The sequence below is a fragment of the Lepisma saccharinum genome, chromosome 3 (assembly GCF_977018435.1).
Source record: "Lepisma saccharinum chromosome 3, izLepSacc3.1, whole genome shotgun sequence".
Lineage (NCBI taxonomy): Eukaryota > Metazoa > Arthropoda > Insecta > Zygentoma > Lepismatidae > Lepisma > Lepisma saccharinum.
The window spans coordinates 58,282,781-58,300,577 of record NC_139231.1 but is presented as its reverse complement, the minus strand read 5'-3'; the positions used below and the strand labels follow the sequence as shown (position 1 = coordinate 58,300,577).

The 17,797-nt window shown below is 38.1% G+C and overlaps 1 protein-coding gene across 1 annotated transcript in view; it reads right to left on the bottom strand.

The window, feature by feature from the left end:
• Positions 1 to 17,797, bottom strand: part of LOC145985544 (uncharacterized) — a 66,800-nt gene that overhangs the window by 25,215 nt on the left and 23,788 nt on the right. Inside the window, exons 3-4 of the mRNA XM_083119614.1 lie at positions 10,834 to 11,081; positions 3,138 to 3,596 (exon numbers count right to left, since the gene is read on the bottom strand). Of these exons, the coding sequence (XP_082975740.1) occupies positions 3,138 to 3,596; positions 10,834 to 11,081 (707 nt within the window). The remainder of the gene's footprint in view (positions 1 to 3,137; positions 3,597 to 10,833; positions 11,082 to 17,797) is intronic.

Genomic DNA, 17,797 nt, shown 5'->3' with positions numbered 1-17,797 from the left:
TTGTCATTTATGCACGTTCTGACATGTTCAATAGTTGAGATGGATGGAGAATTGGATAGTGGGAAATACACAGCCGACCAAGCAATTACTGAAATTATTGCTGGAAAAACTCGAATATAGGAGGGCTAGTCAAAAAAGAGTGAGAATGAATTAATTTTATATCACACAGTGAACATGCAGCGGTGAAACAAATTTGTGTGAGAAGAGGGTGTCTTGTGGAATTGGCAGATAAAATTGCATGCGTGTATGCGCATGCATCTGGCAACACTGCGCAAACAAAACACGAATGGTCAGAAGTCACATACAGAGAATGGAGTCGGTTTGTGAGGAGAAGTATGCAGCTTTCAAATTTTGCGTCCGTCTGTAGAAACTGCCATGGAAGCATACAAATGTTGCAGCAGGCATACGGCGAAGATGTCCTTCCACAATCAACCGCATTTCAGTGGTTCAAACAGTTTAAGGAGGGCCATGTTTCTACCACAAAGCAGGGCAATCTGGGTGCTCTGGGTACTGCAGTGAACGATCTGATCTGATTTGATCTGATTTGCTTTATTTTACTTCGCTTCTTGTGCAACTTTTGGCTAATTTGCGAAGATGGGAATGAGTGATGATATGATGAAATTGATGAATGGACACTCACAAATATCCATGCCCAGGCCAGGATTCGAACCCGGGACCCCTGGCGTCGTAGCACGATGTGATAACCACTCCGCCACAGGGGCCGGCTGCAGTGAACGAGATCATGGTTAACACATCTGCTGTCACTGTTCGGGAAGATCGCCGAATAACAATAGTGCCGAAATTGGAGCTGCTGGACAATTGTTCTGAAGAAGGTGGAGACGGTTCTGAAGACAATGTCAAAAGACGGGTTCCAGCACGTCTTCCAAGACTGGCAGACACGTTGGGCCAAGTGTATACTACTTGATGGGGACTACTTCGAAAAAGACCATATCAACCTGGACCCTGCCTAATGTATCTCGTAAGTAAAAAAATCCTTCTCATTCTTCTTTGAATAGCCCTTTTAGCAAATATAACTGAATATCTGTGAAGAATTACTGCTTGGTTTGCAATTTGGATACACTAAATTTTTCTGTTTCTTGTGTGAATGGGACAGCAGGGATAAGAAGTCTCACCACATTAAAAAATTGTGGCATAAATGCGAATCTCTTATTCCTGGGCAGAAAAATGTGTCAAACACCCCCTAGTGAATGCAGAAAAATGTGTCAAACACCCCCTTAGTGAATCCTGAAAAAGTGTGTTTACCTTCACTGCACATCAAATTAGGAATCACGAAAAGTTTTGTGAAAGCAATGGATCAAAACAAATTTCTATAATGGAAAAAAGGCAAGTGGAGCCCCCCTATGGTGGCTGACTAATGCTGGACCATAATGAGAGATATTCCATATGCAAAATAAGCCCGCAAATCATTATCTTCGATGTTTTAGGTAAGCCAGAATGACATATTTCTTTATTATATTAAGGTACGTTAAGTATCAATTTCATACAATTTTATACGTCTGTCACACAAAAACCTTGTCTGATGGAAAAAAATCTAAAAATATATTTGCATTCAGCATGAAAAATACTTCTAGAATCAGTTAATTTTGTTCTTCTGAAAGATAAAAAATTCATTTTTGTAGACCAGTGTAATTATAAGCTCTCCAGTTGCCACACTACCTGTTGCCACTGCTGGCAATGTTTCTTGGCTGACCTCAGTATTGATCATGGCTGTGACAATGTGGCTTAATACTTGTGTTGCATATTTTACTTTCAATCTTGAGAAATTGATGAGATTAAAATATGAATTTGTTAATTTAGTTGCCATCCTTGGAGTTTTTCTGGTTGATATCATGAAACAGATAGAATGTGGGACAAGTGCAGAGGTTTAGAAAAAAATGAATTCTTGAATGAATCTACTTCGACCCGAGGTCTTTCAGGTGTAATACCAATCTCTTTTGCCATTTTTAAGAAGTTCAGTCCCATGACACACACTACAGCATCAATTATGACAACTTCACTCAATTTCCTGATAGTTTAGAACAAATATTTCTAGTCACAAAACTACTGAAACTTTCATGTATAAAATAATATGCAAGGTGTTGCTTCCAGGAACCCAACATTCCACAAATCATAAGTATCAGTAACTATAAGGGTTGCCCAAATGAAACTAAGACTTTTGTCGTAGCTTAACTACACAGAGCTTTGTGTTTGCTCTCGTAGGTGGCGTTGTATGTAAGAAAGCATACATCGTATGCATACCTGGTATGGTCTGACAGCGCAGTGAGTTGTTTACATGTGTAGAAGCACATTCACAACATGTATTCATTCAAATGGGCCCAGCGAGCAGTTATTCAATTTTTGAAGACAGAAGGTGTGCCGTGATCAGCTGCGGCGTTTCCGCTGGGAAGTCCTCGACCATCCTCCCTACAGCCCCGATCTCTCACCCTGCGACTACTACATCCTCCGGCCACTAAAAGAACATCTGAAGATCCGCAGGTTCGCCAGCGATGCTGAGGTCTGTGATGCCGTTGAAGATTGGTTCCGCAGTCAACCATGGACGTTCTTCGCTCAGGGTATCCATACCCTTGTGATGCACTGGAACACTTGCTTGAACAGACAAGGTGACTGACTATGTGTAGAGGATATGGATCACCTATACTTCCTGTATCTTCATATATTCCAACGAATAAATCATTACAGAAAAAAAACGAAGTGTCTCACTTTCATTTGGGTAACCCTTATATTTTGTAATTTTGAGCATCAGTGTCACACAAAATGAGTACTATTTGATCTCTGGTAATGTTGTAATATGATACTTCGCAGAAGCATAGCACAAAATGCCTCTATTTTTCACATTCACTTTTGCCTTAATTGCCTGCAAGATCAATTGGGTAGGAATTTTCTTCACAATACTTCTTAACATACAGTGTAAAGGGAGAGGTACAAACGATTCGAGATATGAAGTTTAGGGAAATTGCAACACCTTTCAATTCTCTGCTGTAGCATGATCTGGAGCCCTTTTTACCTGAAGAACCTGTTCATAAATTTATTAAATTTCTCACTTCTAACTGAGCAATATGGTGATTTACAAGTAATGTTACCCTTCATGGACTACTTTACATTTTGTTTAAACCTACCTGCATGATTCTTCGAGTTCCCTAAGTCCCTCTTCAATTTTAACTTTCTAGGAGCACAAGGGATTTTTTGAGTAATGTTTTGCCTGAGTCTATGGGTTTTATTAGAAGCTAAAGATTCTGTTTGTATAGTATTTGAATTTCCTGTAATATTCACCAGCTCCTCAACATTTACGTTACATTTTGGATTTGCTACAAAAGAAGAACAGGATGCATGAGTTGATAAAATTTCCTCTTGGTTAGCGTTCTTAGCATTGATATCCAACTGATCATTTTCAACTGCAGACACTCTCTCCTTCCAGTTGGATGATAATCCACCATGGTTACCACACACATTCAATGTCTCTTCTTCTATATTGTGCTGTACGTGTTTACGCAATTTCCGTAGGCTTGAAGTGCTGCCATTTATGGTTACTGCTTCTCCAAGAGTAGCATTCTTTGATTGGTCGACTCGTTTTCTCCCTACAAAAGAAGGGCAATCATTCATTCTGTTGCTTACATGTTACTATTCATTAGAGTTGGAAGTGGTTGGAAAAAAAAACTGACTTTTTTGAAAAAAAAAAGATTTTTTTCTGTGTCTTTTTTGGTTGGGCTTTTTTCACAAAAGTGTTGTCTCAAATCAATGAAAATACAGGAGTTGGCAGTATTTTCCTCTTCCATGGTTTTCATTTATCTCCCTACTGTAAATTAACACTCATTTCTAAATATAAAATACAATTTACAATATGAAATTCGTAGCAAGATATAAACAGTGTTTTCAAAAAAGCTGTCTCTTTTGAATGGGCTGTTTTTCTGAGTGTTATCTTAATATTTTGGTAGGCTTATTAAATATATCTATCTAGTGTAAACATATTCATGTAACTACAGTAGTTTTGTATGTGTTTTTAATACAACCTAATAGTATGATATGATTTACAATGTTGAATTTGTTATACGAACACGTTCATGAAGCAAAGAAGAAAATACTGCTCTACCTTTTGAAAATCTAGTATCAGATTACATCTTTACATTAAATTTTGTGTTCAGTAAAATATATATTTGTATTCTGGCTTTCCAGTACATCATGTATAATTTGGTTAAATGGCCACTAAACCTGCTCATGGAGCAACTAGTGATGTATTTTGGCTTCTTGGTGCAGTGGTTCTCAACCTTTGCGAGACCACAGCCCAGTAATTTATTTCTTACAAGTGAATGACCTGATCCCAACTATTCACTCATAAATACATTTCTGATCTTTAAACTTTATATGGAAATTAATATATCAAGCATGGCTTAATCATAGTGAACCTCAGACCTCTTCTTATTATAAGGCAACACTTCAGAGGGTCATTCATGATTATTATAGGAACCTTCGATCAAAAAGCTGGCCATTTTCCAACAACAGTACTTGCAATTTATTCTCTGTGATTTACAGGCTAAATGAAATCTTAATCTCTGATGAAGTAGCTAACAAGCTTGTCAAGTATAGAGAACATTCAGACCGAAGTAACACATGACAGTAGGGTTGGGGGTTACATTGAAGTGGCAAGTGACATGGACCCCTTAAGTCTGTAAATAAACATCCACATGCACAAACAAGACCGATGCTATATGATGCGCACCAATTAAGGAGCTCTCAGACTGAAGTCACAGATGACAAGTGACTCAGTCTCCTTCAGTATGAAGCAAAACATTCACCGTGCATGCAAGAACAACAGACCGAAGCGGTACGATGCACACCATTGAGAAAACAGTGTAACATGTTTAGCTCATTGTCACATTTTGGTTCAAAAGGTTGAATGAATTACTGAGGGTCTGCTTCCAAATGACACATGTCACTTGTTGCTTCGGTCTGAAAGTTCCCTGAGAAAACGGTAGAGGCTAAGTGACAAGTGACACTTGCAGTCTATGTTGCTTCAGTTCGAAAGGTTGCATTTACTTGGGTTCCAAGAGCCACATGTCGCTTCCATCTCAAAGCTCTGTTAAACAGGATATATACTCAAATTCACAAAATACCTATATTTCCGCATATGTGTTACGAACAGTAAAGAATTTGAATTGTCCCGAAACATCAAAACATTTTGATATTAACATTGGTTTCATATTTTATGATATCAACATTTAAATTGAGACACAAGCATGTAAAAGATTGTTTTAAGTCCATATCATGGTCAGATGTGCTCATCAGGACTACATGTTTAGTTTCAACCCTAGCTTACCCATGCCATACATATTGGGAGGCGGCTCACAAGCCCACACTTTTTTTTATCACTAAAATTCAAGAAAACATTTTATTATTGAATCAATGCTTCTGTTGCTGATTATAGAGGGACAGTTTCCACTTCTAACAGTGATTGCTGCAACCACGTAAGTTGAAAAATATTTTTTTTATTGACATTTATAACCTCACCATTCATTTCTGTATACCCTGTACATGAGCAGTTATTTATTAATTATAATAATTACAAAAATTACTATCATTAATAAAAAATAATAACCAATTATTGCATGAGTGTCTCACATATATTTTATCATTCTCTAAAACTCACAAAATTCATAATATTTTTTATTAATGCTTTTTAGTTTGTAGAAGTGCGGTTCTTTATTAACCTTTAGGGTCCCAAGTGTCTCGATCGAGATACCCAAATGTAACCTTCACGGTCCCAAGCATCTCGATTGAGACGATGTGTCAAGGTCGTAGTTTTTACGTTATAACTTTTCTATTTTTGGCTAGAATTTCGATTTTTTTAATATTGTTCCTAACACATGTATTTAACAGAAATGTTTTTTGCACCTTTTTTTTCTTCATGAAAATGGAGGTGAAAAGGCGGGAAAAGGGACTTCTCTTTTGCGTCTCTTTCCAAGGGAAAATTTTTGCCGACAAAGGAAGACTGGCTTTGTTGTTCTAAAGCAATGCTTTTCACTCCCACCTGTTAACTGCATTCGAAGGAAACTTGTTTATCAGTATCCGATGTCAAAATGAAAGTTTTCCGTGAGAGCACAAGCAGGGGATGGGGATGGAGGAGGGGGAAGACTGGTTGTTGAATCTGCGTTGTGAGAATGGAATTTCGAAGCACGCTGAAGGAAACCTTTGCTTTTTTTAGCACAAGTGTCCACAAGTTGCAACAGGGGTTACCCTGCATTGTCTAAAAATAGAATTTCAAGCAGCTGCAAGAATCGGCGCTCATTTTTCACTGCGTTTTAGCTTTTCGTCCGTGAATGTTGTGCGTATGTCGTTTTGTGCCCAAGTGCGAGGACATTTTTTGGGTGGTGACAATTTTTTAAAATAATTTTTGGGGTTTTTCTCCCTTCCACCTCCATATATACGCCAAATTTAAATAAATTTTGCATTTTGTGCATTTTGACATTTTTTTTCGGGGGAGGGGGGCAGGGGGAAACACCATTTTTTTAAAGAAAAGTATTTTTGAGGGGATTTCCCCCCTTTTCCCCTCCATATGTACGCCGAATGTGCATAAATTATATATCGTCTGAATCTGTGATTCATTCTGCGTACAACGGTATATCTTTCATATCTCTAGGGCATTTAGTTTCTGAGCTATAGTCACTTCAATGTAACTGCAGTTCGCTCAATTTCGAAGCTTGAGACAGTGGCGTACAAGCCTTTCGTTTCAGGGGTATAACTCACGTTACTTTGGTCATATGATAATAATGCAAATATTTATGTGTTCCTTACATGTCAGCGATGATTTCCATGTGCATGTCGACACTGTCATGTATTTTTTCTTGGGGTGGGGAGAGGGGGAACTCCATTTCTTCCCTCGAAATTTTGGAATTTTGAGAGTTAGCACCCTCCCCACCGCCACAAATACGCCAAATTTGTTTAAATTTTATATAGTCTGAATCTCTGGTTCATTCCGCATACAACGGTATATCACTCATCTCTCTAGGGCAATTAGCCTCCGATCTACACTCATTTAATTGAAACTCTGCATTTTGCTCAAAATCGGCTCGGGACCAAAAGGCAATTACAATAATTACCATCATTACCAACCAATTGTACAGTCACTGGCATGAGTGTGTCAAAAGAGACACATTCAAACACGGTGCCTGATATGCGCACCAAGTGCATTTTGCCTTCTAATTACATTCATTTGTTTTTATGAACAAAAGTAATAATTAAATATTGGGAGCATCCTAGGAAACAATGTAATTTATTTCCAGACAGTTGAAACATCTAAAAAATAGAGGTGGTGGGCCTGCAAGTCCCCCCCCCTCCCCCTATCGGTAAGCTAGGGTTAAAATTGTATCTGAACCGTTATGCAATATGTGTCCACTGGGATTGGCCAATATCTGTCTCTTGGCTGCTACATTATGTAAATTTCTATTAGCTAGTTGTAAAATATGTCACTACAAACGTATAAACTCATAACAGTAACTTAAATGAAATTGGGCAACTGCAAATCTCCTATCCATTAATGAAAAATCAAATTGCTCTACACATTCTGGGTAACAAACAACAGACATTATGTGTACAAATTGAAGAAAAACCAAGGTGGATTGAAGGACCTAGAGCATATAACCAATGATATTGACAAATCACGTTACCTTAGTAGTTCTTTAGCCTGAACCACCAGTGTAATCTGTGAAATCAGTATGTTAATCAATAAATAAACAATTTTATATGTTTAGCAAGCCCCTGACTGGTTACATATACAAAGGTCCCTTGCATTTCCTATTTACACACATAAAACTCAATACAAACAGAATGATGCATCAAACTAGGCAATAAAGTGTGTTTTCATTCTTCTGCAAATTCCAGATTTACAGTTTGATGCATTTTGGCACATAATTTGTGCAAGGAACTCCATAGTGCATCATAGTGATTCAATTTAGTATTACTTGATATGTCTAACTGCATTTGGAGGCATTTTAATTCCTGCTTCAAAAAATGTACTATTAAAATCGTATTTGGTATTTTTCTTAATTTTCTTGTCTCCTAAATTAATATGAAGGAAATAATTAGATGCATTGATATACTGAACACAGGAGACCCAGGTTTGAATCCCAGGGTAGGTGATTCCAGGGATTCTTTCAAAACAATGCCCCACAAAAGCAGCCCCTGACCCAGCTTCTAATCAATGGGTATCTTGGGGAAATCATCAACTCCACTATGGCCAACATCGAGATTGTTTCGAGCTCTATTCTCTACACCCCTTATATCCCTTCATGGTATGGTGCAATGCACACTTAAGTTTACACCTTTACCTTAGTTGTCCATAGTTTCATATATCCAAAGTTCTCATTATCAATCTAACACAAATGAGAAAATACTTACATCGTGTTGGTACATGTTTGCTTGATTCATTTCTAATTTTTTGTGTCCTTTGTGAATGTCTTACAGTTGGAGGATTTGGGACATTGAATAATGTTGGGACTGCATGTTTGTGTAGTCTGTTCCTTAGGTCATTTAGAAACATGACACTTTCAAAATGTTCACTGCATATTCTGCAACTTTTATACAGATAAGCAGGATCTTTATACATCAAATCTGCTCTTCTACTTGAAATCACCCACTTCTTGCACCTGCAGTTAAATTAATACAAAGGAGAAATTAAAATAGCACACATAGCTTAACCACGAAGCATATGGAGTGCTATTTGAGAAGAATTTCTGTCACCAGGCAGGCGGAGATTACGCTGGCATGGTTCCCGCTATGTCTGACTCATATGTTTGCAGCGGTCGGAAGAGAACCAAGAAAATCAACTCCCACAATGTTTCAACAATGCTTCACGGGACGTATAACAAAACGAATTACATTTTAAATGTGTAAACTAACTTTTAAGTTCACAAACTAACCATCTCGTTGAATATTACTTCAATGAGAAGCAGCGAGGTTAAAGATAAAAAAGGAATGTCTGGCAACCCTAGATCTGGCTAGGGCCGCAACGTTTGGCACATACATCCCACTTCAACATAATGTTAAAGCATATGAAAAGTATGTATGAATGCAGTGGGGAAAGCACAGTGGAGTCAGGGGCATGCCCCCTTAACCTTAGATAGAAATAAATTATAGGTGGAACAGGCAAGAGGGGACAAACATTGAAGTAAGAAGTAGGACTAACAAAATCAAAGAGTAGCCTCATGAAAGATGATATTCAAGATAAAATTTGTTTTATGGAAAACTGATGCCAATATTGACTGTCACCTTGAAATCATGTGACTGTCTCTCTCTCAGAGGACTATATGCTTCACCAGTTGTTTAACAAAGACAAACTCATACAGGAACAAGCTTCAAATTTTATACAAGTATTTTTATATTTCTCTTCATCATTTCTTATTTATATATGATATCTCCCATTTCATATATACCTTCCACGTGTGTGGTAGTACAGTCTCTGACACTTCTAGGTCTCATTTAATATCAATGGAATCACAACTACGCAGAAGTGTCCATGACTGTACATGGTTGCACTTTTATGCAAAGACTACATACTCGTATTTCCATATTTCGTTTTCTGGTAGGCAGTTCTTTATTTTTCATTAAAAATTTTTGCCTTTAATTACAAGGGTTATTCGGAAAGTATCTTCCGTTTGGGTATAAAAGGAACACCAGGACATTGTGAGTTTTTATTATATACAACTGAAAGAGACAACTCTAAGCTATTTTTCTACATAAGCAACGTTTCTGTTGATACACTTATCATATCGGCGAACAAGGTTTACAATACCCATGTCAAATAAATCGGCTGCCTGTGCATTCAGCCATGCAGTAACACTGTCCTTGAGCTCACAGCAGACAATGTTGTTGTTGGTTGTTTCACTCTAGCATGCGGAAGAGTGGGGTTAACGACGCACAGCCGTGTAGCCTGGCTCAGTACGAGTCTGGCAGTGCAGGTGTGAGGATCATTGGGCCAGTTCCCGCTCTCATACAGCTGTGCAAAATGTCCACTACAATTGCGAAGTGCGTGCAGTGATTCGCTTTTTGTGGGCCAAAAAGGTGAAAGCAGCTGAAATTCATCGGGAGATTTGTGCCGTATATGGGAAGAACATCATGAGTAACAGTGCTGTTCGACAATGGTGTCGTGCTTCCATGGATGGACGAACGAACATCCACGATGAGGCAAGGAGCGGATGCCCTTGAATTGTAACAAATGAACTGGTCTCCAAGGTGAACAACAAAATTCGTGACTATCGGCCGGTCACAATTACCGAACTGTCAAGACATCTTTCTACAAGTGTCTCAATTATCACCTCTTTCCACAAATGAAGAAGTGGTTAGGGGCACAGCACTTCAACAATGAACAGGAGCTCAAGGACAGTTACTGCATGGCTGAATGCACAGGCAGCAGATTTCTTTGACATGGGTATTGTAAACCTTGTTCGTCGATATGATAAGTGTCTCAACAGAAATGGTGCTTATGTAGAGAAATAGCTTAGAGTTGTCTCTTTCATTTGTATATAATAAAAACTCTCACAATGTCCTGGTGTTTCTTTTATACCCAAACGGAAGTTACTTTCCGAATGACCCTCGTATAATTGTGTATGCATGCTTACTGATTTCCATCTGCCATTACCGATACTGGCACTCATGACCCCCAAGGGCATCAACAGGGAGGGCAAAAAGGGTAAATCCCCCCTTCTAATTCAAAATTACATTAAGTCAGTCAGTCTCATCAATTTTTTACTTTTACCTGTTGTCCATGGTATCATTTATCCAAAATTTTCATTCTTAACCCAACACAAATGAAAAAATACCTACTTCTTTTTGGTGCAGGTTTTCTTGATTCATTTCTAATTTTTTGCATCCTTTGGGAATGTCTTAGCGGTGGTGGATTTGGTACACTGAATAATGTTGGGACTGCATTCTTGAGTAGTCTGTTCTTTTGGTTATTTCGAAACATGTCATTTTCAAAATGTTCACTGCATATTCTGCAACTTTTATACAGATAAGCAGGATCTTTATCCATTAAATCTGCTCTTCTAGTTGAAATCACCCACTTCTTGCACCTGCAGGTAAGTAAATACAAAGGAGAAATTAAAATGGCACACATATCTAAACTTAGTGTTTAAAAGATCATCTTGATATTAATGGCCACTTATCGATTGTTTAAGTTTAACAAATACCAGACATATGGGTGTGTAACTTTTTTAAGTACACTCAGTTTGACCAAGGAGATCGTAACCAACACTTAGCCCCCCCCCCCTTCTTTCCCATGGGTACATCTACAACAATACAACGCTCATGAACAGAAAGGACTGAGATAATATAAGTCCTGTTAAGATATAATTTTGTATGATTTCCATTCACATTTTTAAATATCAACTAATTAGATTGTCAGTAATTAATAGTTGATCAGCTTATTTGCCAAATAGTTTCCATGCTCCACGTACCTTAAAACTGATTACTGATTAACCTCTTCCCTGCAGCAACATTGAAGGAAGAGCGTCCAAAAAGAAATCATCTATATATTGATGTGTTCACTGATTCTTCAGCAGTTATGTGGGATTGTGTTGTGAATGTTGTGTAACGTTCAAGTTTGCAAGGTGCTTTTATTTCAAAGGTCGTGACTGGGCTGGATCGTTAATTCTGCTACCTCAAAGGCCGTGGTCTAATTTAAGCACATTGGTAGAACCTACAAAATCAATTGGGTGGAGGTTATTGTCACGTTGTTCGCGACACCTCAAAGTTACCTAAGAACTTCACAATTTCTAACGTCAATTTGGGGATAAACACAAGAATATTGCCATTTTACAAGTTGATCCTGAAAATTAAGAACATCGTACAATATACTGCCTCGAATTTTCAAAATGCGTTGCACGCTACAGTAAACCTTATGGCAATCTCAATTTATTTACCTTCACCAGAAACTACAATTATTTCTAACTACAAATGCCTTTTTTACTCTTCGTTTGTTTTCATCAAGTGCGTAGTGACAAGGGAATTTATTAACTTAATGGCTCATACACCAAGAACAATGTCATTAGTCTTTAGATTTGTAAATTTGCTCGAAGAAAATTGAGAAGTAGATAAAATCCTTTTCCATGGTTTTAGATATAAAGGAGTGCTGGAATCAGGTGTACAAGTATGACAACAGTGCGAATATGAAATGTCTGCATAATGAGTTCAAGCTAGGCATCTCATGTATACAGTTGATACCGGAATTGAATCCGGTATCCCTTAGTTCAAGATGACTGCATTAAGCACTATTCTGTAGGGTGGGCTCGAGTCTTCCATGGCATCTGATTGTTCACTTGGAGAATGATGACGAAAGAGATATTATGCACACATCTAATTTCTTAAAATTAGTCTTATATGTCTGTGGAAAACTGAATATATGATGGAACTGGATAAAACAAAGTTCCCACATTCTCAAATGATTACGCTTTCGTCTTTGGTTCGACAAGTTCTAGGTTCGATCCCTGTTGGAAGGCTCGTAGCCAGAATTTTATTTCGATGAATTATCGCCTTGTAATCAAGAGGTCCCAGGTTTGATACCCACTGGAGGCACATAGTGGTTCAGATCCCACTTTATACTGTAGGTCCAGTCCTGATTAGTCTTACTGTGTATAAAGTGAACTTAAAACACTAAACAGCTTATTATGCATCATACAGTGTTGATTCTTTCAGCCAACTTTTACAGTTTGAGCGATGTGAAATTGATGAGAGGACCATCATAAAGAACATACATGCCCAGTCCCGGATTCAAATCCGGAACCCCTGGAATTGTAGTGCACCTTGCTAACCACTGCACCACGGAGGTCGTAACAAATAGAAACAGATAATGCTTGATAAGTAATTTTCTTCACCATAAATGATGATTAGATTATATAACTATTATTTGCTGTATAACTTGGGATTAATTATATTTAACACCATTAAGCCTTGTATCCGTGATAACCAAAAACTCAATATACTGACCAAGGCACAATTGGCAGAATAGGCAGAAGCATGCTAAGAATGCAAACAAGAAAAAAGAAAACAGAGAAGAGGAAGAAGAAGAGATTATCTACAACGTGAAGTGTAAAGAACATCTGAGTGTGTACATAGGAAAAAAAAAAAGATGCTGAGAGACAGGTTGAATGAACATAGGGATGATGTTTGACTTAAGAGAGAGAGAGAGGGAAATGCAATATTTAAGCACACAAGAGAAACAGGACATGACACAGAGTGGGATGAGGCTAAGCAGATAGGAAGGGAGAAGAGAGTACTAGTAAGCAAATGGAAGGAGGCCAAGGAAATAGAGAATAAAGGGGAAGAAGACACAATGAACTGGAATGGGGGACTGAAGATAAACAAAGAATGGAAGAAGGTGTTAGAAAGAGTGGAAAGGACAAGAGCGAAGGAGGAGAACTAGAAGGAAAAGGAATGAAGAAAGAAAGGATAAGTGAAAAGAGTGTGAGATAAGGAGTCCAACCACATTCCAGATGAAAGGAAATGTTTATCTAAATCGCTGGCAGGTGAAACAACAGTTGACAGGAGAAGGTCACCTGCTGGAACACCTGGAAAGGAATGTTCCAGATAAACAACTTTTTAATAATCTTGTGTCTGGAGGGGAGTGATTCTTTTGTGTGTGTGTGTGTGTGTGTGTGTGTGTGTGTGTGTGTGTGTGTGTGTGTGTGTGTGTGTGTGTGTGTGTGTGTGTGTGTGTGTGTGTGTGTGTGTGTGTGTGTGTGTGTGTGTGTGTGTGTGTGTGTGTGTGTGTGTGTGTGTGTGTGTGTGTGTGTGTGTGTGTGTGTGTGTGTGTGTGTGTGTGTGTGTGTGTGTGTGTGTGTGTGTGTGTGTGTGTGTGTGTGTGTGTGTGTGTGTGTGTGTGTGTGTGTGTGTGTGTGTGTGTGTGTGTGTGTGTGTGTGTGTGTGTGTGTGTGTGTGTGTGTGTGTGTGTGTGTGTGTGTGTGTGTGTGTGTGTGTGTGTGTGTGTGTGTGTGTGTGTGTGTGTGTGTGTGTGTGTGTGTGTGTGTGTGTGTGTGTGTGTGTGTGTGTGTGTGTGTGTGTGTGTGTGTGTGTGTGTGTGTGTGTGTGTGTGTGTGTGTGTGTGTGTGTGTGTGTGTGTGTGTGTGTGTGTGTGTGTGTGTGTGTGTGTGTGTGTGTGTGTGTGTGTCTATATATATATATATTATATATATATATATATATATATATATATATATATATATCTATCTTCCTGCTTTGTAACTCATTTAATTTGTATTTGGTACAGAGTCTGAAGAAGACCTTGCTAGAAGGTTGGAACGTAACGTTTAGTTTATGTTTTAAGATAAAATAAATTCTGCCTTGGTCAGCATATTGAGTTTTTGGTTAATTATATTTGTATGTTTAGTCAACCTTCCCACATAAGCAGCAGTAGCTTCCACATTTGCAGGCGGAGGCTAAATGAAGAAAAATCACAGAAAGTCATAAAGCTATCCAAATTTTTAAACATAATACTTCTAGAGCAGATATGTCAAACTCGATTTGTGAGGCCGCACAATGATAATGTCAAAACTCTCTGTAATCAGAAAAATGGCATATTCAAGGATACTGCTCTTGGAGTACTGAGAAAAAATTAGGAACACCAACCCTGTGCTTTTTCCCTTTCAATACTTGGTTTGAGTTGGTGTTTTAAGTCCACTTTATGCACAGTAAGGCTAATTGGGACTGGACCTACAGTTTAAAGTGGGATCCGAACCACTTGTGCCTCCACCGGGTATCGAACCTGGGACCCCCTCGATTACAAGGTAATGACGCTACCACTGCACCATGGGGGAGGCCCACCCCTTTCAATACTGAATCGCATTGTACTTCAATGATATCCATTTGAAGGTCGAAATTAGACCAGGCAGCACCAAAAGAAAAAGGAGAAGTGAACAAGTAAAATTGCCCTTTGCGCTCTTTGAAGTCTTGAAACCTGTTTTCAAATTCATCAAGTAGTATTTTTACTTTGGACGAGTTTTGGCTTAAATCAGTTTTACAGAGTGACAGATGGTATTCCTGACAAGTTGGAAAATGGCTGAAATTATAACTCTACTAACTTAGGTAAAGAAATATTGTATCTTAGAAAAATAGCCTTCACTTTCTTAAAAATATATTCTTTTTGTGTCACAGAGAGAAATCATGTCAAACAGTTCTTCTGTCACATTGAGATGAGACACCCATCTATGAATAAATACAGACAGTGGCGGTGATTAAGGGGCATGGGGGTCAGTTCCCCCCCCCCCATTCTGCTACTTTTACCCCTGCACTATGATAAACTTTATGTACTAAGAGAAAGTAAACTGTCCTTGCCCCCTTAGTTTTGGCACCTTGACCCCACCTCCAGTTTTGGAACCCAATTGTCAGCACTGAATACAGCTAACTGAGCTACCCCCCCCCCCCCCCAGATGTCTCTTCCAAGCGAAAATTCAACAAAATCAGCAGTTTTCGCTTTCAATTGTTCGTTGATATCACCTGCTAAGTCATCAATCCTCTTCTCAACTCTATTTCTGAATTTTTTCTTGATTTGATTTTTGTTATTTAGCATCACATTTCTGCCACTTTTGGCTAATAGCGACAATGAGGATGAGTGATGATATGATGAACTTAATCGCACAAAGAACAACCATGCCAAGATGGGATTTAAACCCAGGACACGTGACGTTGTAGTGTGCTGTGCTAACTGCTCCTTCAAGAAGGTCGGCAACTGTGTCTCGTGAAAAGAAATGTTTCTGAATGAATTAACTATCAGGACACAAAATTTTCATGGTATTCACTATTCACTTCGCAACAAAAATAGGCAATCTCCCATTTCACTTGAACATTTCTGTATTCCTCTTTTATAGTTCTTTCCTTACTCCCACAAGGTTTGACAGTAGTACAGCTCCTGTGTGTGTCAAACAGTAAGGTGACATGGTTGTCTGAAACTTTCTCAGAAACTGACTTTTCTTCAAGGCAAACCCATCACTTCAACCTTCCTACAGCAAGCAAGACTACTTCAGAACTAACCTATAAATCAGTGGAGTGGGAGTCATACCCTCTATGGAGTAGTATTCCTAAAAAATAGAACATGAAATGCAGGAGGAAGATTCATTTTTCAATCTTTCCCTTTAATTTTTCATTTGCCCTGGTTAGTTACAGCACACTTTTTAAATGTAGCACACAAAGATGGTAAAAGGAGGGGATAAATTACATCACTTATCATAATTGTCGCAATTAGATAAAAGTGGAAGAAAAGTTATGCTAAATAACAAAAATTAAATTTTCTGTCGGTTGTAAATAAGCTTTTGCAGCAATACATTTTTAAAATTAATACACATCTTGTGCTTTGGCATTTTTAAACACATCAACCCGATATCTCCACAGATAACAATGTACTTCCTTTCACATGCACACAATGAAGCAAACAAGTACTGATTGACTGTTACAAGCATTCAGGTGGAAAGAAGAAGGGGTGAGTTGGCATTGTTTTGTCCAAGTATGAGTCACCAACAGGTTATTCAGTTTCCTTATCCTGATTGAGGGACATTTGGTATTTCCAAACATCTGACATCCGTCGCGACTCTCAAATCTGGCGAATACCAAATTTCAGTCCGTTCAACGTCAATAAAGGCTTACCTTCTTCGATGCAGGGAAGCCAGAAGCATATAAAAAAAGCTGATGAAAAAATTGCAGAGTAGGCATTTTTAGGCATTATTAAGCAAAATAGGTGCTAACCCTTAAAATAGGCATTTATAGGCACTACAAAAATGCATTTTTGGACTAGAAACACCATGAAACAAAATTAAAACATTAAAGCGTGGTAAACACGGTTTAGAATTACTTACGTGAAATTTTGCAATTTCACGTAAGTAATTAAAGCCTATGCTTGACTACAAAGGAATAAACAAGGCAAATAGGCAAAAATCTGCACCCTATTGATCAGTTTACTTATTAATTACTTTCGATGTTCCATGTACCTGAAAATTGATCACTGATTAGAAATTTGTAATTTCTGGTCATAAATCAGAAATTGTGCTCCAATTTCTAACTTTCGAGAATGCATATGCACAAATATATTATCCTTATCTAAAATAAACAATGTTAAATTGTATTAAGTTAAATTTAACACTACTTACGTGAGTGAGTATGAAGCTTTTATGGAACAACGTTTCAGGGTACAACTGCCCCCTTCATCAGGTTTGTAAATATTTTCCTAAGCACTGAACATAGTGTCGCATTAAAAAGTGTTAAAAAGAGGATTAGGTTCAGGGTAGGATTGAAAACACTTAAAACTATCTCCGACACATTCCTAATTAAAAAACTCCTCATATTAAAAATCCCGTAAAGACAAACCACTTAATTCGATTGAAACCACTTAAAACCGGGTACACATGAAATCGATAAAAACCCACGTCAGTTGCAGGGCCAGCACTGGAGAACAGCACCAATCTGATATTATGTCACCATTCTAGTACAAATTCTCGTTCCTCACCGGCCGCTCAGATGACCTCTGGAGTAACATGAAAGCCGATCTTAGGTTCTGTTTTTGTTGCCATATCCCATTTTTTTGAAAAGTCTAAACACCCTTCTTCCAAATTGCCATCATCCCTGTTAAGTCGAACCTAACTCTCAAAATACTTAACCCAATATGATGGGCAGGAAGATAAGAACTTGTATAGATGCTCTCCAAGAGAGGCTTTTTGATGATTTGAAAGTTTTTTCTCATATAATATTAACATGCAGGAAGCCAAATGAAAGAAGTGGGGCTATTGGCCTCAAGGGTAAAATCGAA